Source organism: Colossoma macropomum, unplaced genomic scaffold (genome assembly GCF_904425465.1).
Source record: "Colossoma macropomum unplaced genomic scaffold, Colossoma_macropomum, whole genome shotgun sequence".
Classification (NCBI taxonomy): domain Eukaryota; kingdom Metazoa; phylum Chordata; class Actinopteri; order Characiformes; family Serrasalmidae; genus Colossoma; species Colossoma macropomum.
This window is the reverse complement of record NW_023494791.1, coordinates 8890228-8914049: the sequence shown is the minus strand read 5'-3', so window position 1 is coordinate 8914049 and position 23822 is coordinate 8890228. Positions and strand designations below refer to the sequence as shown.

The 23822-nt window shown below is 42.6% G+C and overlaps 1 protein-coding gene across 1 annotated transcript in view; it reads right to left on the bottom strand.

The window, feature by feature from the left end:
• prkn (parkin RBR E3 ubiquitin protein ligase) overlaps positions 1-23822 on the bottom strand; it is a 139873-nt gene that overhangs the window by 48343 nt on the left and 67708 nt on the right. The window contains exons 5-7 of the mRNA XM_036573785.1: positions 19946-20029; positions 17445-17560; positions 13481-13617 (exon numbers count right to left, since the gene is read on the bottom strand). Of these exons, the coding sequence (XP_036429678.1) occupies positions 13481-13617; positions 17445-17560; positions 19946-20029 (337 nt within the window). The remainder of the gene's footprint in view (positions 1-13480; positions 13618-17444; positions 17561-19945; positions 20030-23822) is intronic.

Sequence of the window (23822 nt, the reverse complement as noted above, 5' to 3'; positions counted from 1 at the left end):
ATGCAGGTTTGCAAGCGGTTAAACTGAATGGAAGATGGCTTCAGGGAGGAGCGTGCGCCTAAACAATAAACAAACACAACTAACGATTTCAAATCTAACTAAACTAAAATAAAAAGAAACAAAAATATGGTAAAAAAGGGTAACCAAAACAAATTGGCACCTGTCCCCCACGTCCCAAATGTTCACAGAGAGTTTCACGAAACTGAACAAAGCTTTTACAAACTTTACACGCAAAGCGAAGCGAAGAGTGATGTGAAGAGTGCCGTGCTGGTCTGGACAGGTGTTCCTCCAGGTCAAATCAAAGGGGAGAGGGCCCTGATCGTCTCCAGAGATGGAAGCTTGGTGACCTTTTATACAGCCAGGCGCCTCCGAGTGGCCAATCATGTCCCTGAACATAATACAACAATGGAAAAAACACACAAAATGGCCGCAAATAGATACAAAGAAAGGCTTTTAAAACCGGGGGTCATAACAGCAGCGATAAACTGAATGTACCCAACCTCCCCATAGAAAACGCCTCCTGTCTGAATAGCACTTTAGTCTAATTGTTCTGACTAATTTACTGCCACTGCTGTTCTCACTGCCATTTTATTCCAGGGAGTTGCTAAGCAGTGATTGGTTAAATCGAGTGGCAATCACTATTTTGAAAGGTGAACCATCAATTACGGTCCGCAAGATCATTTTAATTTAGAATGTGGATTCAGATAATAGCCATAACAGAGCCGATCGCAGTAAATGGGCTCTATGTTTGACACCCCTATCCTTTCATCTGATAGCCCTGCTGTCTCGCCAACACAAGTAGAGCTCTGCTCCATCACTGTTTCAGTTATCTCCAGTGTCAGTATTAAAGACAGTCGTTACACTGATGTTACAACATCTCCCCACCAACACTGAGGGAGCTCGCTGTCAGCACCCAAGTGCACCGCGTCTGTTCACTCCTCTAGACTCTGTCAACGCGTTCTGTCTCTGTCTCTCTCTTCTGTATGTGAATATAACCAGTGCCACTGTTCCCCGTCTGACTGGATGAAGGCTGGCATGAATGAGATGAGAATGGCCACTGTTGGGCAGGTCTACACACCACATCTCTCTTTTCATTCATCATTCATACGGCTGGATTCGGGGCCACTGTAAGTGCTTTTTTTGTATTCTATTATTTAAGGTTGAGGTTCGCACTGCGAAACCCTGCTCACTTTATCATATTATACATAAAACAAAAAGAACAAGAGCCAAGCGCCAGAGAGGCCGGCCTTTGAGCTTTCGCAGTTCAAAGGCAGCAGATCCACTGAGAGCTGTGTGTGTGTGTGTGTGTGTGTGTGTGTGTGTGTGTGTGTGCGCGAGAGAGAGAGACAGACTGTGTGTGAGGGGAGGTGAAGTCTCTCAGTGGAATACTGTAACTCCCTCCTCTCTAGGGAAACGGCACAGTGTTCAGAACCGAATTTTAACCTTTGCCATCTTTCTGCAAAGCCTCATCTGGGGACTGCTGCAGCTCCAGCTCTTCCAGCCATTTCCGTCAAAAGCCTCCAAAAAAACACTCCTGCCTGCAGCGAAGCGTATCTCCATGATTCACATCCCCCAAATATTACCCACTAGCGAGAACGGCTTCCGCATGGCAACGCGAACTCCCCATGCCCTGACCAGAGAGTGAAACACACAACCTCGCTCTGCGTTCACATCAAACGCTCGGCCCAAACCCTGTCTCCTCCAACAGTACAGCTAAAGCCAATTTCTGACCATTTCATGTATTCCTCTACTTGTACTTCCTTCTCCCTGCAGCTCTTAGCAAGGCTCCCTGAAGCTCATGGCACAGGCTGGAATCAATGTTAGCGTCTCCCTCCTGCTAACAAAGCCTTGTTCACCCGGGGCAAGAGCTTGGAAAAGGCTGTCTAGTAGGTCTAGGCCTGCCAAAAATCTTATTATGATGTACTTTCCCAAATCACTGAATATCAAATATTAATGTCTTTAAAATTAGCATTTTAGAGAACACAAAAAGCTTCTGATTTAGTAAAAAAAATATAGCCGAACAAATTCCACATTGCAGAGAAAGTAAGGCCTTTTTTGCCACAGTCTTCTCTTGTTTCAAGACAATTTGCTCAAACTCAGGGCCACTAGTTCAACACTACATCACCATCTAGTGATGAAGTGAAGGACACAATACATGGCATATACCTAACTGTTCACAAGCGTGGACACCATGCATCATGCATTAACTCTCTATAATTTCCATAACACGCAAAATAGCTTGCTACCTGACCTTTCTAACTGTCATGCTATGCTTTATGCTGTATAGAGTGAATGGCGAGACTTCTTCTCCCACCTCCCACACTGTTCAGTAAAAAAAAAGGTAAACACTGACATCTATTACACCACAGTAGCAACAGTCTTTTTGAAGGCTGCTACTACTGAACCGAAGAGTAAAACCGCATATAATCATTTTATCAAAAATGCATCAAACAAACTTTATCAGTAAGGAAAAATCGTTGATTGTGATAATTACAGATAACGCTTTATCCTTTTCACTAATACTTAGTGACAAGTAGAAAACCAACATTTAGCTGTGCTTTACCTAGTTTCAGTTCTAGGCACCTTGAGCTCAGCAAGGGCACATAGTGATATGAGATTTTAACTCTGGTATTGAATAGAGTGATATCTGATTGGGGCCGATAGATCTCATTGGTTCCAGTCAGATTTTACTAGGTATCCACTGAAAACCTTTGGTCAAAAATGGTCAAAATAGCACTTTCAGAAAGAGAAAAAAGGATGAAAAAAAAAAGGACAAACATTTTGACATGAATAATTAAATAGACCTACAACTGTCAAAACTTTACAGGATTTTACAAATAATTTTAAAATGTAATAATTATAATAAAGAAAAAATTATAATAATTAAATATGCTGTTATATTTGCTTTCCACAAGGCTGACGTTAGCTTCTCGCTCACCAGCTTCTTATTCAAATCTTTCGTTCTATCTTAAATGGTACGGCAGTTACTACCAGTGCTTTACTTTACAGTGCCTTTGGGTACCACAATGTAACTGCTGCACCTTTTAAGGTGGAAGAAAACATTCGAATAAGAAGCTGGTGAGCAAGAAGTTAACTTCAGCCACCTTCACGTTTCTCGGCCATGTGGAGCTACTTCACAGTTTCTACACAGGAAATTAGACGTGATTTGTAGTCATTGTTGATGTTGAGCCAAGAGGCAGTACAGCACCCAAGAACTTCTTCACTAGAGGTTTGATGGCACTTGAAAGCACAACATCGAGGAAAGTCAATAACATGTCAAAGCCATCTGTGGTAGTTTTTGATATTCCCAAATTATAGCCGAAGCAAATTATAAACAAAAAACAACAGAATTCATTGCCTTGGATAAACAATTATCCTTTGTTGTCAAAGTGATTTTGTGGCACTGTACTGTGTTATTTTATATAACCTGTTTAATTTATTGTCAGTTATTTTCTGGTTTTTGATTTTGGTTTTTCAGCACAGTGTGTATTGCATGCATTAATTCTATGCTGGTCTAAGCTGGTCTGAGCTGGTCCAATGCTGGGTGAGCAGCATACCAGTATCCAAAACATTTGCTGCTTTTGCTGGTGACCAACCTATTAACTTCCACTGCTGCTGACCAGCATACCAGCATCCAAAACACAACATATGCTGGTTTAGCTGGTGATCAGCCTGATAACTTTCATTGTTCCTGACCAGCATACCAGCTTCCGAAACATAACATATGCTGGTTTTGATGGTGACCAGCCTAATAACTTCCATTGCTGCTGACCAGCATACCAGCATCCCAAACATAACATAAGTTGGTTTTGATGGTGACCAGCCTAATAATTTCCATTGCTGCTGACCAGCATACCAGTATCCAAAACACAACATATGCTGGTTTAGCTGGTAATCAGCTTAGTAACTTTCATTGCTGCTGACCAGCATACCAGCATCCAAAACATATGCTGGTTTAGCTGGTGACCAGCCTAATAACTTCCATTGCTGCTGACCAGCATACCAGCATCCAAAACATATGCTGGTTTTGCTGGTGACCAGCCTTATAACTTCCTTTGTTGCTGACCAGCATACCAGCATCCAAAACACAACATATGCTGGTTTTGCTGGTGACCAGCCTAATAACTTCCTTTGTTGCTGACCAGCATACCAGCATCCAAAACACAACATATGTTGGTTTTGCTTGTGACCAATCTAATAACTTCCATTGCTGCTGACCAGCATAACAGAATCTAAAACACAACATATGTTGGTTTGCCTGTTGAACAGCCTAATAACTTCTACTGTTGCTGACCAGCATACCAGCATCCAAAATACAACATATGGTGGTGACCAGCCATGCTGGTCTATGTTGGTTGTACACAAAGTGGACGTTAAGAAGAGTAAATTTGAAGTTGTCTTTTCAATGTATTTTTGATTTACTACTTTTTCATTAGCTAAAAAAATCATAAAGTTTGCAGAAGAAGGACGAAGGTTTCCGCAGCTGTGGCTATTGGAATCCAGGCGAATTTGAGGATGCACAACACACCACACAAACTCGAAATGCAGAGGAACCACAGCCTCCCATCCTCCTCTCTCCGCAACCTGCTTTCAACAACATAAAACAAAGACCCTCGAACGCGAGCCAAACACCCACACACACTCTTTACACACAATGGCAAATCTCATCTCACCGCTCTGGCCTTCAAACACAACACATTTCAGCGCGACATGCTCCTTAGAGCCGTCCGTATGTCTGCACCCCCCCCCAGCCTTCTTTCACGGTTGAACAATGTGAGGCTGAAGTCTGGCCTTAAGTGCTGACGGAGTTCTGTTGAGTCTGCGGCTGCGTATGGATGCAGCTGTGATAAAAAAGCACCTGCTGAACTCCTCGGCGATTCACTTTCTCTTCAGCTGTATCCCTTTTCTGGCTCACGCATTCACCGTCCTCTTCCAGAAGAGACTGTGCTTTCAAAAGAGTCTATCAGAATCCAGAGATAAGCAGTAATAGCTGAATTACCAAAATGCTCTGCACTGGCCTTTTACAGAAATATGAATCTAGCAGTGATAAAGAAAAGTCTTCCTAGGTCTATTAATCTACAACAGATAGTGATCCTAATAAACCATGCACATACACAGACAGGAGCTCTCCCAGGACTATTAATCTAAACCCGATAGAAGCCTAGCATGGATTATTTATACAATGAAGATGTAGATCCTCGCAGGAATATTAATCACAGCCACACAGAGGATTTACAAGATAATCTCTCTAAACTGAATGCATATACCCATGAGAGCACTAATCAGCTACAGATGAGCCTAAAAGTGCACTAATTCTCACCAGTCCTGCACCTCCACTGGCTTAACTGACAGCATAAACACATGTTTTTCTCTGCGACTGGCATTTCTGCAGTGCTTTGACTATGTAGCTGGTTTTCTGCAGCAGCTGCAGGCAGTCAGCGGTATTTAAGGATATTTTTCAGTGCAGATAAAATGTCAAGGAAGCCTCTAACAGGTGCAGCAGCAATTCCACCTTATCTAGCCCTCCACCGGCCAACGGGCGGGTTTGGTCCCCTTAACATGCAACCCCGCACATATCGGCTGTCTGATAAACGCACTAGCGCACCAACATGCAGCCAAGCGTGGTCAGACTGAGCCACATTCACAGAAATATGTTCAGAAAGCCCAGAACTGGAGCTCGCTGGTCTGGTGTGCAAGTGTGTGTGTGTGTTCAGAGGGCCCTTAGAACGTGTAGTGCCGACGCTCATTGGTCCTGATGATGAGATTGAAGATTAAAAGAAAGCCAGTGATGATGCTGCTGTGGAGACAGGGTGTGAAAAATGAAGACAAAACCTGACTTAAGGTGAGAACCTCCAAAATCTGACAAACAAGACGGAGAGAGAGAGAGAGAGAGAGAGAGAGAGAGAGAGACAGCGGTATTGAGGTGGAGTGTGAGAGAAACACAGAAGAGAGAAAGAAACAAATGAGAGACAGTGTGTGTGGGGGAGAGACAGAGAGAGAGAGAGAGAGAGAGAGAGAGAGAGAGAGAGAGAGGGGGAGAGAGAGAGAGAGAGAGAGAGACAGAGAGGGAAAGAAAGAGTGAGTGGGGTACAGAGAGAGAGCGGGGGCAGAGAGGAGGAGAGAGAGTGAATGAGAGAGCAAGAGAGTGAGTGAGATAGAGAGAGATTGAGGTAGAGTGAGAGAGAGAATAAGAAATGAGAGAAAATGTGGGTGGGAGAGAGAGAGAGGGAGGGAGAAGGAGAGAAAAGAGAGAGACAGAGAAGAAAAAGAGTGAGTGGGGGACAGAGAGAGAGAGTTGGGGAAAAAGATAGATAGGGCAGAGAGGAGGAGAGAGGGTGACTGAGAGAGAGAGAGAGATTGAGGTAGAGTTAGAGAGAGAAAGACAAAGTGAGAGAGAATAAGAAATAAGAGAGAGAGTGTGAGTGGGAGAGAAAGAAAGAGAAAAGGAAAGAAAAGAGAGACAGAGAGGGAAAGAGAGAGTCAGTGGGGAGAGAAAAAGAATGGGGAGAAAAAAGAGAAAGAGAGAGTGAGGGAAGAGAGAGAGTGGGGCGAGAGGAGGAGAGAGAGAACAAGAGAGAGTGGGGAGAGAGAGCGATAGAGACAGAGGGGGGAGACTGGGCAGAGAGGAGGAGAGAGAGTGAGTGAGAGAGAGAGAGATTGAGGTAGAGTGAAACAGAGAAAGACAGAAGCGAGAGAATAAGAAATGAAAGAGTGTGAGTGGGAGAGAGAGGGGGGGAGAAGGAAAAAAAGAGAGACAGTAGGAAAAAGAAAGAGTCAGTGAGGGAGGAAAAAACAATGGGGAGAGAGAAAGAGAGAGAAAGAGAGAGTGAGGAAAGAGAGAGTGGAGAGAGAGGAGAAGAGAGAGAAGTAAGTAAGTAAGTGGAGAGAGAGTAAAAGAGAGAGAGAGAGAGAAGTGAGAGAGAGAATAAGAAATGTGAGAGGGAGAAGGAGGGAAAAGAGAAAGAGGGAAAGAAAAAGTCAGTGGGGAAGAGAAAAAGAATGGGGAGAAAGAAAGAGAAAGAGAGAGTGGAGGAAGAGAGAAAGACAGAAAGGGACAGAGAGGCGAGGGGAAGACTGGGCAGAGAGGAGGAGAGGGAGTGAGCGAAAGAGAGAGAGATTGAGGTAGAGCGAGAGAGAGAAAGACAGAAGTGAGAGAATAAGAAATGAGAGAGAGCGTGAGAGAAAGAGGGAGAAAGAAAGAAAAGAGAGCAGAGAGAGAAAGAGAGAGTGAGGAAAGAGAGGGAGTGGGGAGAGAGGAGGAGAGAGAGAACAAGAGAGAGAGTGGGGGGAGAGAGAGATAGAGACAGAGGTGAGAGAGAATAAGAAATGCATGACAATTCAAGTCTCCCCTCTCATAAATTACATTAGTCGTTACATTAGAATAGTATATAATAGTTAGTCTAATGACTAATAACTTAATAATAACTTATGTTATTAACATATAATGAGCCTGCAGTCTAAGGGGTTAATCAGCATCTCACTCACTAAGTTCTGCAATGCAACTAGGTTACATGTAGTTTCAGCTTCATGCAAATGAAGCAGTTCAATAGCACTCATGTGTAAATAATGTGACAAGAGCACTGATGAATTTGCATGAAGAACACTATAGAAGAGAAGGGGAGGAGAGATAGAGAGACCAAGAAAAAACGAGCGAGAGATGAGTAGCGAGCACAGCCGGTCTCAGACAAGCTCTGTATCCCTCTACAGATTTACTCTGACCTATATTACCGCTCGAAACAGACCCCACAATCACACACCTGTCAGTTCAAACGCTACAGAAGCTGTAGCGCCAACAAGCACTCAGCGTTAAAGGTGGGTGAAAGAAAAGATACACCATAATGTGTATGGTGAGGTAGATAAAATTTCATTTTAGGGGGGCCTGGTTGTTGGTTATTGGGTCTGCTAGGAATCATTAAGTCCCACAACTATTACTATAGTGTTATTGACAGTCACCAGCTAGCAAACTAGCCTACTTCACTGTAGCCATCATAGCCGCACAGGAAAAAGTAACAAGGTTTAAACACAGCACACAAACGCTGACCTCATTTAGCTGCCTAGTTACTATAAGAGCTGACAGCACACTATGCTGGATAAGGGCTAATTAGCCAGAGTCCTACCTTTTACAGCACTGGGCGTAGATGTCTGAGGCACATGGTTGAAGACGGCAATTTTCTTGTCGGTTTTTTTTTGCAGTACTGAACTTTGATTTCTTTACCACAGCCCACTTTACTGCGTACCCAGCTCTCTATAGCTCATTAAACAGCCCATGAACAGCCCACAGTCTGCAAAAACAGCCAAGCAGGAGAATAACATGGTGGTGTTGAAACAAGCGTTGTTCCATGTCGTATTGCAGAAAACAAGAGGATAAGTAAAAGCAACTGAAAGCCACACACGGCCGGGTAAACGCTGCCATGGTGACAGCTGCCACCAAAAATTGTTGATGATCAAAATAACTTTTTACAGAAGTCCCTAGAGGCCATGAGCTGTTGGTATACTTTTCTGGATTTTTATCTTAAGATAACAAGTTAATTATCTTGTTATCTCAAGATAACAACATTGATCTCATGATAACAACATTGTTATCATGAGATCGCTACATAATTATCTCTTTGTCCCAAGATAACAACTCTACTATCTTGAGATCACAAGATAATAAACTCTATCTCAAGATAACGACTTCATTATCTTGAGATCACAAGATGATTAACTGGTTATCTCAAGATAACTTTTGTTATCTCGAGATAACAACATAAGTAACTCATTATTTTAAGTTAACAATTTTGTTATCTTGAGATAACAAGATAATTTACTCATTTTTTCAAAATAACCATCCAGAAAATTATAACTACCTCATGGCCTCTCTGTGGTTATTGGCAGTCACTTTTGTTTATTTAAGTTGGATAAAAAGGCACAAGGATGGACCTCAGCACCTTTTTTTTGGAGCGGTCAGAAATCTGGGCCCCCCAGGACCCCCATATCTACACCGGTGCATCATAATGTTGTGATACTTTTATTGAAAAGAACTCTGTTTACCCTTTTCTATGAGAGAAAGGTGTCCAGCAGTGGTTTTAAATAGTGTAGTCCCAGTCCAGGCAGGAATCAGGAACATCACTAGCATGTGGAAACCCAAACATCACATCCATGTGTGCTCGTCAGACATCTCATTCTAAAAGTGAGAGCATTAATGAGGAGCTGGTCTACCCTTCTAGAAAGGCTTCCCACTAGATTTTGGAACGTGCCATGCCTCACAGTCAGCGGTACAATTCATCTCAAAGGTGTTCAGTTGGGTTATGGTCTCTGTGCAGGCCAGTCAAGTTCTTCCACACCAAGTTCAGCAACGCTTTCCTTTATCAACCTCGCTGGAACAGAAACAGGACTTCCCCAAACTGTTGCCACAAAGGTGGAAGCTCACAGTTCTCTAAAATGTCGTTGTATGCTGTAGCATTAAGATTTCCCTTCACTAGAACTAAACGGCCAAGCCTAAACCCTGAAACAGCCCCAGACCATTATCCCTCCTCTACCCAACTTTTCAGCTGGTATAGTCCATTCAGACAGAAAGTGTCCTGCTGGCATCTGCCAAACTCAGGCTCATCCGCGAATCTGCCACATGCTGAAGTGTGGTTCATTACTTCACTTTCACTTCTCGCATTTCACTGCTCCAGTGGCAGTACGCTTTACGCCACTCTAGCCGACACTTGGCATTACGCATGCTGAATTTGCATGTACCTGCTCGGTCATGGAAACCAAATCCATGAATCCCCTATCTGACAGTTCTTGTGCTGTCAATGAGTGAGTTTACATGGACTTAATAATCTGATAACTGCAGAAAAAATTAGTTTTTGTCAGTGATCCGATCAACGCGTTTATATGCAATGGAGAAATCAGATAATGCGAAAACTCCAGGTCTACAGGAGTCAGACAGTAATCAGATTTCTGCTTTGCAACCAGCCAATAAACTCACAGAAGAAGACGCGACGTAACATAAAGTAAAACTCAATGAACAAACATCATCTAGAAGATGAAGAATATTTAAATCCTTTCGTTGAGAATATAGTTGGTTCCAGCGTCTCTCCAAAAGTCTTTTGCTGCCATCTCACAAGGCTGCTTGCTTATTTCCGATACAGCCATCTGTTTCACACACATGGTGTTTACATGACCATTGGAATAATTGGATAACTGCAGAAATCCGATTATGATCGGATTATTGAGTGCATGTAAACACACTCCTTGATTCCAGGGGCAGTTTTGAAATTAGTAAAGATGATTTGTTTTACGCACTTCAAACTTTGGCACATGGTGGTCTTGTTTTGTGAGCTTGTGTGGTCTACCACTTTGCACCTGAGCTTTAGTCATTAGATGTTTCCTTTTACAATACTAACAATAACAGCACTTACAGTTGACTAGGCCAGCTCTAGCAGGGCAGAAATCTGATGAACTGACCAGCGTGGAATCCTCCGACAGTGCAATGTTGAAAGTTGCTGAGCTCTTCAGTACAACCTATTCTACTTCTACTGTTTGTCATTTGCTGAATATTTGATTTGATGCATATCTTGGCGACGGGTGTTCCTGAAACAGTTAAACATAGTCATTAAAAGAAGTGTTCACATACTTTTGGCCATGTAGTATACCAATACGATTCCCTGAGGCAGACCCCCAATGTTGGATTGTATATCGCTCCAGAAAAGATGTACAAGAACACTGAGTGCATGTTGCTTGTCTACTTCATAATTATGTATTACATCATTAAAAAAATGAAGTGAGATGAACAAAGTGTTAACTTTATTACATAAATCTCACTCTTCACTTTGGAGTCAAACATAAAAAACTCAAATCATAGAAGTATTGAGGCTCAACTGTCGTGATAATTATCATACTGAATTCCACCCTTATTTATGTCCTATAAATAGACCACAAAGACTTTTTTTATATTCTCAGATATGAAAAAACACCCTATCTTCCCAGCAAGCTTCGGAATAAAGTCCCAATAATTACACAGACTGCATTCACGCCCTGAATTACATCAAAAGAAAAAGAGTAAACAAAAGCATGCATGCAAGAAATCGACTTCACGTTTAAACCCGATCACCTGGACGCATCAAGGTGGGTGTAAATGTTAACCGGAGATTCCTCGGCTTTGAAGGCAGCTTGTAATAGATGTGTGTGTTAAAGCTCATTTCAAAGGAAGGTTAGGGCTGTTTCTTTTCCCGGCGCTGCTGCATTTCCGGGGAGAAAGGAAAGGCTTCTTAAGCTCCTGCAGGTCTGTTTATCAGGGCCAATCTGTATTTCATATGCAGCAGACGTAGCCTGCAACCTCCGCTCCTCTTCTTTCATCCGTGCCTTTTGGACAAGCGCTTTGGTTTGGACTGTTAAAAGTTGTTTAAAAGTGGAAATGGCATTTGAGGCTGAAGCTTGACCTTTCTCCGCAATCTCCCATCCGCAGCCGCACAAACAGTGATAGATGGCCTCAAACGCGCGACGTCACCGGCAGGCCCGACGCAACAACCGCACACACATACACACAAGCACGCACGTGTGCTAAAAATTACAGACTTCGGGCCACATGTGAGCAAACATCACTGCGAGTGAGATAACCCGCGAGGCTTATATGGTTGCACTATCAACCTCTGGCAGACAAAGTCAACTGTAACTGTACGACACGCTCTGAGGGCAGAGAAAGAGAAAGAGACCACAGAAGAGCTTGACAGAGCAACAAACTGATAAAAAGAGAGAGAGAGCGCGAGAGACCGAGAGAGAGAGATATGGTGGATGCTCGGGCTGACGGGGGGTCAGTGTTTCTCTCAGGAGCCCCATTACAGGGTGGCAGTAACGGATGTGGTGGGCAGGCAGGGGCACAGTGAGGGGCCACATCGAGTGTGTTTTTGTATCTTTGTGTGTGTGCGTGTGAGTGTTTGTGTGTATACACAACACCCTGATAGCATCTCCTCCTCTCCTGCAGCTACTAACACACTACCATCAATCACTGCCAAGCACAGCAGCAGCACACAAGGACACACATACGCCACATACAAGTACACACAAACAAACACAACCACACACACACACACTTCTATTAACACAAAGTCCAGAGAGGGGGCATACATATGTGGTACATGAACATTGCACTGATTTTTTAAACAAAATATGCGTAATTAAACAGTTAAGATGTAAACAAAGTCATTCAGAGTGGTGGTGATAGGAACCAGACGTCTGAAGCATTTACTGGCTATAACCCAGAAAAATATGTATTTTTTCAGATTTACCACTATTTTACTACGCATGAAAACTTAAAAGACATGTGTAGGCTCACTGGTCATTTTGGACAGTAAATAAAATAGCTATATGTGTGTTGTAGACATTGTAACACCCCTGATACTGGTAATATCAGTATTATCAGTAACATTAGCACTGGAAAATGCCTTCTGCAGACTACACTGGACAGTGCTCACAGGAGAACTATGAATTAATCAACAAGCAGTATAGTAACAATAGTAATAGTAATGGTATAATATAACAATAATATATAAGTGGAAAGATACAGTTCCCTGCAAAACAAGATGTTACATAGCAGTATGAGATCAAGAGGCTACAGTCACAGGAAACGAGGGTGGAACATGCAGCCACTAAAAGGTTTGTACTGTAATGGTCATTTTGTGACATCTACAGATAATCATTTTCACAACAATAGTTCAGATTCCCCACCAGTGGGTGCCACAGGCACTTCAGTAGCATTTTTGTCCATTTTTAAGTATGCCAACTTGTGTGTTAACTTGATGTGTTAACTTATTTAAATAAAAAAAAACATCATTTTACCAAGGTGTTCAATAAGCATGCACAACTGTATATATATATATATATATATATATATATAATATATATATATATATATATATATATATATATATATATAAAATCATGAGTTTCATGTATGACACTGTACATGAGCCCCATGCCATATTAATGACCTATGCTAACCTGATTGGTTTCTGTCAGCAGCTGTAGATGAAGCTGTATGTTGTTATTGGAACATATTTGCTTTAATCATCATATTATATATCACTGTTGTTATATATTCAGAAATAACATACATATATAAATATAGATATTATATATGTTGTAATATCGAAGTCTCAAGGGAGCAAAGGAGTCTTGAATTGTATTTTTACACAGTTCAAACGAAGATCAGAGATACAGTGGACCCCAGCTTATAAAGAGGGAATCAGTCCTGCGTATTCACTCCCCGTATTCATTTTAAGCCAATTTGTATGCCTTTGGTGTTACTTGTATGGCATTTCAAACAAACATTGTCTTATTCACTTTTATTTTGTAGGTATAATGAACTAATCCGGCAGGTTTTACACGCACCACTAGCTCCTGCATTAGGGTGGTTCTAGTCCTGAATGTGTACAAAAACAAACATGCACACACACACAGACACACAGTAATTCATTCACGCTAGTGGAGACATACTGGACATGCCTACCAGCACAGGGGAGAGAGTAGCCCACCACTGGGTCAAAGATGAACTGTCGCTCGTTCAGTCTGGTCACACAGTACAGATGGAAGCAGTCCAGACAGATCACATGACGCTCGGCACACTGAGCCACCAGCACAGGACACCTACGGAACACAGAGCAGCGGATGAGCCATCACATCAACTATTACTATTAACCCTCATACAGGAGCTCATTACAGTGGAATCACATGGGTGAGCTGTAAATGAACTGGAATCAGGGGAGAGATTATGTGTGTAAAACGTCTACAACTGGCATGCAGGAGGATACATTTTATGAGTGTGTGTGTGTGTGTGTGTGTGTGTGTGTGTGTGTGTTTTGGCTGCAGCCTCCTGAGGCCGGCTGAAGACAGATGAGCCTCTGGAGGAAAAAGCATGTTTCGGGGCAGAGAGGGGCTGGAGGAAATAGGCAGGAGGGCGATCTAGTTTAGATATCAGCCGTACAAAAGAAAGGTGTGTGTGTGTGTGTCTGTGTGAGCGAGAGAGAGAGAAACAAAAGAGGACACAGTCGTTATTCAGAGTACTGCTGGGCGATGTATATCGGCTGTATCGGTTTGCGACTATGACTTTAAGACTGACATATGTAAATGAGTTCTATTCTGATTGGCTGCCCTGTATTGTGCCTCAATTAAAAAGCAGGACTGAACTGAAGACTGGACTGAGACACTCCTTATAACTTTAGCTTGAACGTGCACGGCTGTACCTAAATGGGCACTCCCTAAATTCTCTTTTGTGCTCTTTTCACATAGCGTTCAGGACCTGACAGTTAACTGCCGTGTCAGTTGCTGGGTGCTTCCAATAGCCAGATCCTTCTCAGACACTTTTGAAAGAACAGAACTAACCATTAAAATGAAATAAAATGTCATTCAATACTGCATAAGGTAACAATCAAAACAAACTACAGTCGTTTGCAAAAGTTTGAATATTCCTGGTCAAATTACCCATTTTATTGATTTTCAAAGCAAAAATAAATTAACACAGGGAGCAAACTTTAATATGACATTTAACTGCAAAGTATAGTGCACGATTTCTATTTATTTGCTGAATTTAACACATTGGAAAAAGTAACACACAAAATATAAAATGTGCCATAAAATTTAATTTTCAGGGCGGCACGGTGGAGAGCAAGAAGGGCCTGGGTTAGATTCTCTGGCCAGGTGACCAGGGTCCTTTCTGTGTAGAGTTTGAATGTTCTCCCCGTGTCTGTGTGGGCTTCCTCCCACAGTCCAAAGACATGCAGTCTGTCCATTTGGACACGCTAAATTGGCCCTGGGTGTGAGTGTGTTTGAGCGTATATGGCTGTGTGTCTGTCCTGCTATGGAATGGCAAACTGTCCAGGGTGTTTACTGCCTTCTGCCCAACGTCCACTGAAATAGGCTCCAGCATCTCTGTGACCCAGAAGGATAAGCAGTTTAGACAATATGTGTGTGTTTGTTTCAGCAAATAAACAATACATTTTTAAACACTAAAATGTGCAGAAGTGTGTTCCTTGTACAGGACGTGTACTGACCAGGGGCACCAAAACCTTTGCATACAACTGTATATTAGGAGTGTAAGATATTCTTTTCACATACACCACCAGTAACTTCACTATCTCTATTAATGCAAACTTAAACATCATATTCTGATACACAGTATTTGGTAGTTTATTTATATAGTATATTCCAGCGCTGATCAGAGAGTCTGTGTGTGGTGGTAGCAGTAACGTCTCTATCTTGTTGTTTTGTTTTCAATCCGCTTATTTTTTTGCCAATCAAGTCCACAACACTCAGAAACGGCACTTGTATCCCAAAAGAGCCTGTCATATATGAAGCCTCACCAGTGGACTTCTGCAATCATTTTCTCGGCAGTTCTCAAGAACTCCCCATCCATTAAGTGTACGCTCTCCACGGCACACACTCGATCGTAAGTCAACCTGCCGGCGGCGAGTTTGACCTCTTTGACCCCTCTTCTCGCAGAGCTCGGAGAGCGTGACTGTGTCCTTGCCTCTGCCCTTTTCCAACCAAGCCAGCAGCTCTCAGAAGAGGAGGAGGAAGGAGACAGGAAGTGGAGGACGGAGGCAAAACAAAGGCCCACTCAGGAGGGCAATTGCTGTGCCACTTCAATCAGCCCTTGATTTGAATGGAGGGTGTCAGTGATTGGGCTCTATTGTGCTCGCTCTTGCCCTTCTCTCTCCCTCTCTCTCGCTCCCCCAGAGCGAAAGGTGGGAACAATTCTGCCGAACCGCCCTGCTAATGGCTGACCTTCAGCGAGTCCCCACACACGGGAACGAAGCTGGTGATTGCAGGGCCCACGCAGCGGGAGCTGGATTTTAGCCACTGAAGCGCTCTGGCCGTCAGTTAGGTTGTTCGCGCTAATCACCTGTTCCTTCAGGCTCCTGTGCTGCAGCTTTGTTCCTGAGCTGGTGTCTCTGTGTGAGTCAGCCACAAAGCTCATGTGTCTAAGCCATGGAAGATCAGTTAGCCAGAACTGAGGCTGGTGTTTTGGTGACCGTGCCACCTTGTGATTTAAAACAAAAATGCTAGCGCTGCTACTAATAATCAAAATTACTGGTCACCGCTAGTGCTAACTGATGGGTAACTGGCAGATTTTATTCACTGTTGGTAAGATTAGTAGTTCCAGTCAAACCATTTCCTTTATTTCAATGTTAAAAATGATTGGAAAATGCTAGCCGCCGCCAGTGGTAACTGGTGTGTAATTGGTAAATTTATATCACTGTTAGCCAGATTAGCGATTCCTGCCAACCTGTTCTAGAATATTCTTGCACACTGCTAATAATGACTGAAAATGACTAGCCACTGCTAGTGGTAACTGGAAGAAGGAATATTTTCATTAAAAGCTCAAATATATTGCTTTAGTTGCTTTAGTTTTGTTGAATCACACAAATGATAATGAAAAAGCGAGTCAATGAAATGTTTTTTCACCTTTGTTTCACCACTGTGATAATGCTGATTTCTGCTGGCATGTCTAAGGGACTGTCATTGTTATCCTAGCACCAGGCTAACAAAGGTGAATGTTCACTTTCCTAAAAGTCTATATCAAGACATACAAAGACACAGATTTAACATATTTACTTTAACATATACTTCTTGAGAGGAACACTGTTACCCTTATGGGAAAAAATAAATATGTAATGTTTTTGAAATCTGAAAATGAATATGGACAAAAACGTTTTAACGAGACCATATCCTACAAATTCTTACATTTATTTTTCCCCCTGAGGTCCATTTACAGCACTAAATTTGGTTTTATATAGCACAAAAGAGTCATAATTCATTTCAATAGACTATTTTCCAAACACTCTTTGTCCATTAGAATTAAACAAGGTGTTTTTGTTACTGTGCCTTTAAACTGATATATGTAAATGAGCTTGGATCTGATTGTCTGCCCTGTATTTCAAGCTGAAACACTCCTTATCACTTTAGTGTGAGTGAATGGAGCTAAACTGCTTTAGGCTAAATAGGCGGATATATGCACGTGTTGGTTTTCTATATGGGCTGAGGAGCAAATGATATGTTTTGAAAGTTTATAAATGTTTATATACTATATCAAATAGTTTTTTTTTGGAGTGTATCTCAGGTATAAAAAATACATGCCCATGTATTTTTTCAAATATGGGTAGCGCCTCCTAACATTTTGCTGCTTCTCGAAAAATAAAATCTCCAAGATAATTTTACAGGCAAAGAAAAAAAATACTTTTTATATTATTAGATAAATAATTTTTATCGTAACGTAACCAGACTTTTTTCTAGGTCATTTTGGACCATTTCTTTTGGTCTCTTCATCATTAAATTTATACACAATTTAAAGAGAAACAGGCATTTTGAAATTGTGAAAAACTGAAAAGTGGCAAAAATTCAGATATAATTTTTTTTTCAGAGAGCAGCGATTTGCTACCCAGCCAAGCATCAAAGACAACATGAGAGACACTCACAGGACATCAGTGCAGGCGATGCAAGGGACGCGCCTCACGTTAGGCATGATGAGGTCCAGTGCCACCGACGTGTCATTGTCACAGGTGGGATGAGCCGCACACTTCAGATAAAACTCCTAAACAATCACAGAAAACAGGATTTTCACACAGAAATCAATGAATGTATTCAGTATGGATTTAAGTGACACTGATGCTGAGAAGGTACGGTGCTCTCTGCTGTAATGCTGGAAGTGTAGGTGAAGAGCACGTTGCAGTACCCTCTACTTTCAGGACTCTTTAACTGCCCGGTACCTGATAACAGTGCTATAAAAAATAAAAGGGCTCTGAGATGTTGTATTCTGTGCACAGTAAAAACCTATGTACACTTGCTATAGAGTACATTTTGTATTTTAATGTTTCGTTTATATATTTTCAAAATCTGTATTAGCATATCATGTTGCATTTTGTCGTTGACACAGTCTTTGCTGTACAACTGAGCTGCATTGTTGTCTCTCCCTGCCTAGTAGCAATTGCATTATCATTATCAGTATCAACTAGCCCCTATACATGCACATATATCATAAAGGGTCAGCCATGTGTTTCAAAATATATGTACATAACATGTTATGCACACAGATAAGTATCAAATATTGTACATATATGCATAATACATGGATTGTAGTATGTGCCTGGTTGGTGAGTGAACACATATGCATGATATATGGATCATACCTATATACTGTTTGTCTGATATACAGGGTAATTAAAAAAGATTCATCCAATTTCTGTTATGTCTGATACGTATGTCTGATACATGGATCATACATATACGTCTGATACAAACATTTTTTTAAAGCAAAAATTCAAAATTAAATACATCAGCAACATAAATGCAATAAAAATTATATAACATGAAGTACAAGTGTAGTACAAGCACTACATGCCATCCATACAGAAATAATGTTTAGCATATATTGTTAAAGATAATTGTAACACATATATATTTATATATGTTGATATATGGCTAAGGGCAGCACGGTGGCACAGTGGGTAGCGCTGTCGCCTCACAGCAAGAGGCCTGGGTTCGATTCCCGGCCGGGCGACCAGGGTCATTTCTGTGTGGTGTTTACATGTTCTCCCTGTGTCTGTGTGGGTTTCCTCCCACAGTCCAAAAACATGCAGTCAGGCCAATTGGACATGCTAAAATTGCCCCTTGGTGTGTGTGTGTATGTCTGTCTGCTGCCCTGCGATGGACTGGCGAACTGTCCAGGGTGTATCCTGCCTTCCGCCCAATGACAGCTGGGATAGGCTCCAGCACCCCACCGCGACCCAGAAGGATAAGCGGTTTAGATGATGTATGTATATATGGCTAAAATATATTTCCCATATTTAAAAATAGCCAATTTCAAATAAGTTGGCATATACACCGATCAGGCATAACTTAATGACCACCTCCTTGTTTCTACGCTCATTGTCCATTTTATCAGCTCCACTTACTATATAGGTGCACTTTGTAGTTGTACAATTACAGACTGTAGTCCATCTGTTTCTCCTTTTTCCCTGTTCTTCAGTGGTCAGGACCCCCATGGACCCTCACAGAGCAGGTACTATGTGGGTGGTGGATCATTCTCAGCACTGCAGTAACACTGATGTGGTGGTGGTGTATTGCGCTGGTCTGAGTGGATCAGACACAGCAGTGCTGCTGGAGTTTTTAAACACTGTGTCCACTCACTGTCCACTCTATTAGACACTCCTACCTTGTCAGTCCACCTTGACGATAGCTCATCTGCTGCTGCACAGATTGTGTTGGTCATCCTCTAGTCCTTCATCAGTGGTCAAAGGACACTGCCCACAGGACACTGTTGGCTGGATGTTTTTGGTTGGTGGACTATTCTCAGTCCAGCAGTGACACTGAGGTGTTTAAAAACTCCAGCAGCACTGCTGTGTCTGATCCACTCATACCAGCACAACACACACTATCACACCATCACCACGTCAATGTTACTGCAGTGCTGAGAATGATCCACCACACAAATAGTACCTGCTCTGTGAGGGTCCATGGGGGTCCTGACCACTGAAGAACAGGGTTAAAAGGGGAATAACAAAGTATGCAGAGAAACAGATGGACTACAGTCTGTAACTGTAGAACTACAAAGTGCACCTATATAGTAAGTGGAGCTGATAAAATGGACAATGAGCTTAGAAACAAGGACATAATGTTATGCCTGATCGGTGTATGTTACACATATGTCCATCTGTGACAAATATAAATTGAATATCCATATATGTTAATATATGTCATACATTTGAAATCCATATATTGCCATTGTATCGATTTCCATTTAGGAAATTATTCAGACTATTCAGTTCAACGGAAAAGAAAATCTTATTTTGTGTATTACTTAGTGTGACGTCACCGTGCGCAGTATGTCTCTGCTGCTTAAAATTTCAGCATCCCACACTTAAAATGCTTTCCCGCATTCCTGGCTCTTTGTGATAACAGAGGGCAGCTGCTCTCTCACCGCCACTCGGCCATCACAGTCCTGCGACTGACATACGCCGTGAATCCGATCTGGGAGAAGGACGTCGTCCCAACACGATGGTCCCTGTGAGAAGGAAAAAGAGTGGTCAGTTTACGTTTTAAGAACCGCTCTAGGCATGGCCAATTTCAAACTCAACCAATTTACCACTTGAAATCACCATTAAAATAATTCCATTTTTCCCATTTTCTTCTGAATGGTCAGCACCGTCGCTGAGGGCATGCTGGAATAAGACTGCAGCTAATCTGGAGCAAGTGGTCAGCACAGAGAGATGGATTCGCAGAGCACTAAATGAGGGCTTAATGTACAGCGGGAGCTGATGAGTTTTTATCTTGGACGTCTTTGTAGGAGTGGGCGAAATGATGATATATCATCATGTTAAATTAAGCCATTTTGGGTATTGCATTGAACATATTTAGAAGAGGTTTCCAAGCGTCATAGCTGTCTACGGTTTCACCCGATAGTCACAACTGATACTGCATAAATGAATGTGCTGCAAAGATGGGGACTCAAGACAGCGACACCTTTCATTTTTAACCTTACATGTGTGATTCGGCCTTTCAGTTTTGCTACAGTGAAGCGCAGCCATTACTGCAGTGCCATTCATAGATACATACATACATACATACATACATACATACATCATCTAAACCGCTTATACTTCTGGGTCGCGGTGGGGTGCTGGAGCCTATCCCAGCTGTCATTGGGCGGAAGGCAGGATACACCCTGGACAGGTCGCCAGTCCATCGCAGGGCAGACATACATACACATTCTCACACACACTCACACCTAGGGGCAATTTAGCATGTCCAATTAGCTTAACTGCATGTTTTTGGACTGTGGGAGGAAACCGGAGTACCCGGAGGAAACCCACGCAGACGCGAGGAGAACAGGCAAACTCCGCAGTGCCGTTCGAGTCCAGTAAAATTCTTTAACGCTCAATCTGTGGCTTTATTTCCTACTAAATTCAGTGGACGTGTAGCTATGTTCACTACGCAGTCTAAGGTAGTTGTCAGTTCAGCCACAGAACAAATTATTGTGCTAGCACAACAGTTTGTCAGAACTATATAGAAGAAGTTTTAGTAAGTTACAAAATAATATTTACATTATATAATATTTACTACATTTTCAGCTGCATTAGCTATCATGCTAGCCAGGTAACGCACTTGCTATACAGTCTAACCAACCATTGTTTTGCCTCATTATTGAAAGGGGACCTATTATGCTTTTACAGTTTTTAGTGTACATGGTGATGTCATCTCATAACACAATTGTTACTGCCCACCTCTTGGCAGCTTGGCATGTCCTCACACAACACACATCAAGCCAAGTTGAGAAGATGCTGACCTGACTTTCCAGGTCGGACTCTAACTCAAACTAATACGGCAGAACAGACGCCATTTAAAACAAAAGGCCACAGTGAGGTTTACAGCAGCTCAGGAGAGAAAAGTCTATCTGCACACTGCAAGACAGGGTCAGAATGTGTAGGGGCAGAACCGCTCTGACAGTTGACCAATCAGAACAGAGTGGGTGAGCTGATCAATAAGTGTACACTGGGCTCATAGGGAGGGGGGCTTAAAGACACAGGAGCACTAACATTCAACGCATACAGCGTTTTCAGAAGGTGAATAGATGTACATCATGAGAAAATAAATGTGTTTCCATTTCCATTTACAAGCTTCCAAAATTATAAGCACTGAAAATGAGTATAATACACAAAAGTGTTGGGACACCTACACATTACACCCTACAGGAGCTTTTATGACATCCCATTCTAAATCCATAGGCATTAATACGGAGTTGGTCCCCCCTTTGCAGCTCTAACAGCTTCCACTCTTCTGGGAAGCTTCTGACAAGACTTTGGAGTGTCTGTGGGAATTTTTGCCCATTTATCCAGAAGAGTATTTGTGAGGTCAGACACTGATGTTGGACGAGAGGGCCTGGCTCGCAATCTCTCTTCAAGTTCATCCCATAAGTACTCAATGGGGTTGAGGTCAGGGCTCTGTGAGGGCCAGTCAGGTTCTCACACACCACACTAAACCATCCAGGCCTTTATGGACCTTGCTTTGTGCACTGGGGCTCAAAGTCATTCAGAAACAGAAAAGGTTCTTCCCCAAACTGTTCCCACAAAGTTGGAAGCATAGAATTGTCCAAAATGTCTTGTTATGCTGAAGATTTCAGATTTCCCTTCACTGGAACTAAGGGTTCTAGGCCAACCCCTGAAAAACAACCCTATATCATTATCCCTCCTCCACCAAACTTTACAGCTGGCACAGTGCAGTCAGGTGGGTTACATTTTCCTGGCATTTGCCAAACCCAGACTCATCCATCAGACTGACAGATGGAGAAGTGTGATTCATCACTCCACAGAATACGTTTCCACTGCTCCAGAGTCCAGTGGTGGCATACTGTAGACCACTCCATCCGACGCTTGGCATTGTGCTTGGTGATGCAAGGCTTTGGTGCAGCTGCTCAGCCATGGAAACCCATGCCGTGAAGATCCTGGTGCACGGTTTTTGTGCTGATGTTGATGGCAGAGGAGGTTTGGAACTCTGCAGTTATTGATCAGCAGAGCGTTGGTGACTTTTATGCACTATGCTTCTCACCACTCAACGACCCGCTCTGCAACTTTACATGGTCTGACACTTCGTGGCTGAGTTGCTGTGGCTCCTAAACGCTTCCACTTTTCAATAATACCACTCACAGTTGATCGTGGAATATCTAGGAGGGAAGAAATTCTGCAAACTGACTTGTTTCAACGGTGGCATCCTATTACAGTACAACACTCAAATTCACTGAGCTCTTTAGAACGACCCATGCTTTCACAAATGTTGGTAAAGCCAGACTGCATGGCTAGGTGCTTGATTTGATACATCTGTGGCAATGAGACTGAATGAAAGGCCTGATTCAATGATTAAGAGGGGTGTCCCAGTACTTTTGTCCATATAGTGTAGGCATCCTTTAAAGCCATATCGAACCTGAGGTTTTCAGAAGTTTGCTTTTGTATGATGCAATGTCCGCAGCTAATAACGACACTAAAGAACTGACTTAACTTGCATTCGCATTCCAAAAACTCAATTTTAGACACAGGGCTCAATGTCATAACATGTATCATGTGTCGTGAAAATGTCTTAAAGCACTGTGATTATGTAATTAAGGCTTGGTGGGGTTATGATGATGACACCCCTTATATTTTTGCTACATCGTCCTCCCTTGTCTTTCAGTCAAGTTGTCCTACACCCTTGCAAAGTCCCACTATTAATCCTAAAGCATGTATTCCCTCTCTCTCTCTCTTGCTCTCTCTCTCTCTCTGTTCCTGTCCTTTTCTCTCAGTCACACTGTCTCACTCGTCCCTCTGCCAGATTAAGACACTCTCTCCATCCATAATTGTTTGGGGATGATACACACTCCCCTCTCCCCCCCCCAACACCGTCTGACCAAGCCAGGCTGATTAGCATAAGCATTTAAACATTCTGACAGGGGCCTTAATAAGCCAGAGAGAAAAGGTTAAGAAAATCATTACTCCCCCACATGGGAGGCTGTGAGGGTGGGGCGGTGGCGGTGGGGGGTGGGGGTGATGGAAGGATGGAGCGAGGGAGGGACGGAGGAGAGGGATGAATCCAGCGTGCCGCACTGGTGGGGCCTGGAGATTACACGAAGACACCTGCTAAGAGACAGCGAGGAAAGGTCACGCACACCCCCAGTGCACCGGCTCAAAACACACACACACACACACACACACACTCTCGCACACCTCCATGTGAATGTAAATGATTAATGAGAAAAGTGGTTATGAATTATTCACCAACACACCTCCTCCATTGTTCACATCAGTCTCTCCTTTCCTCCCTCTCTCCCT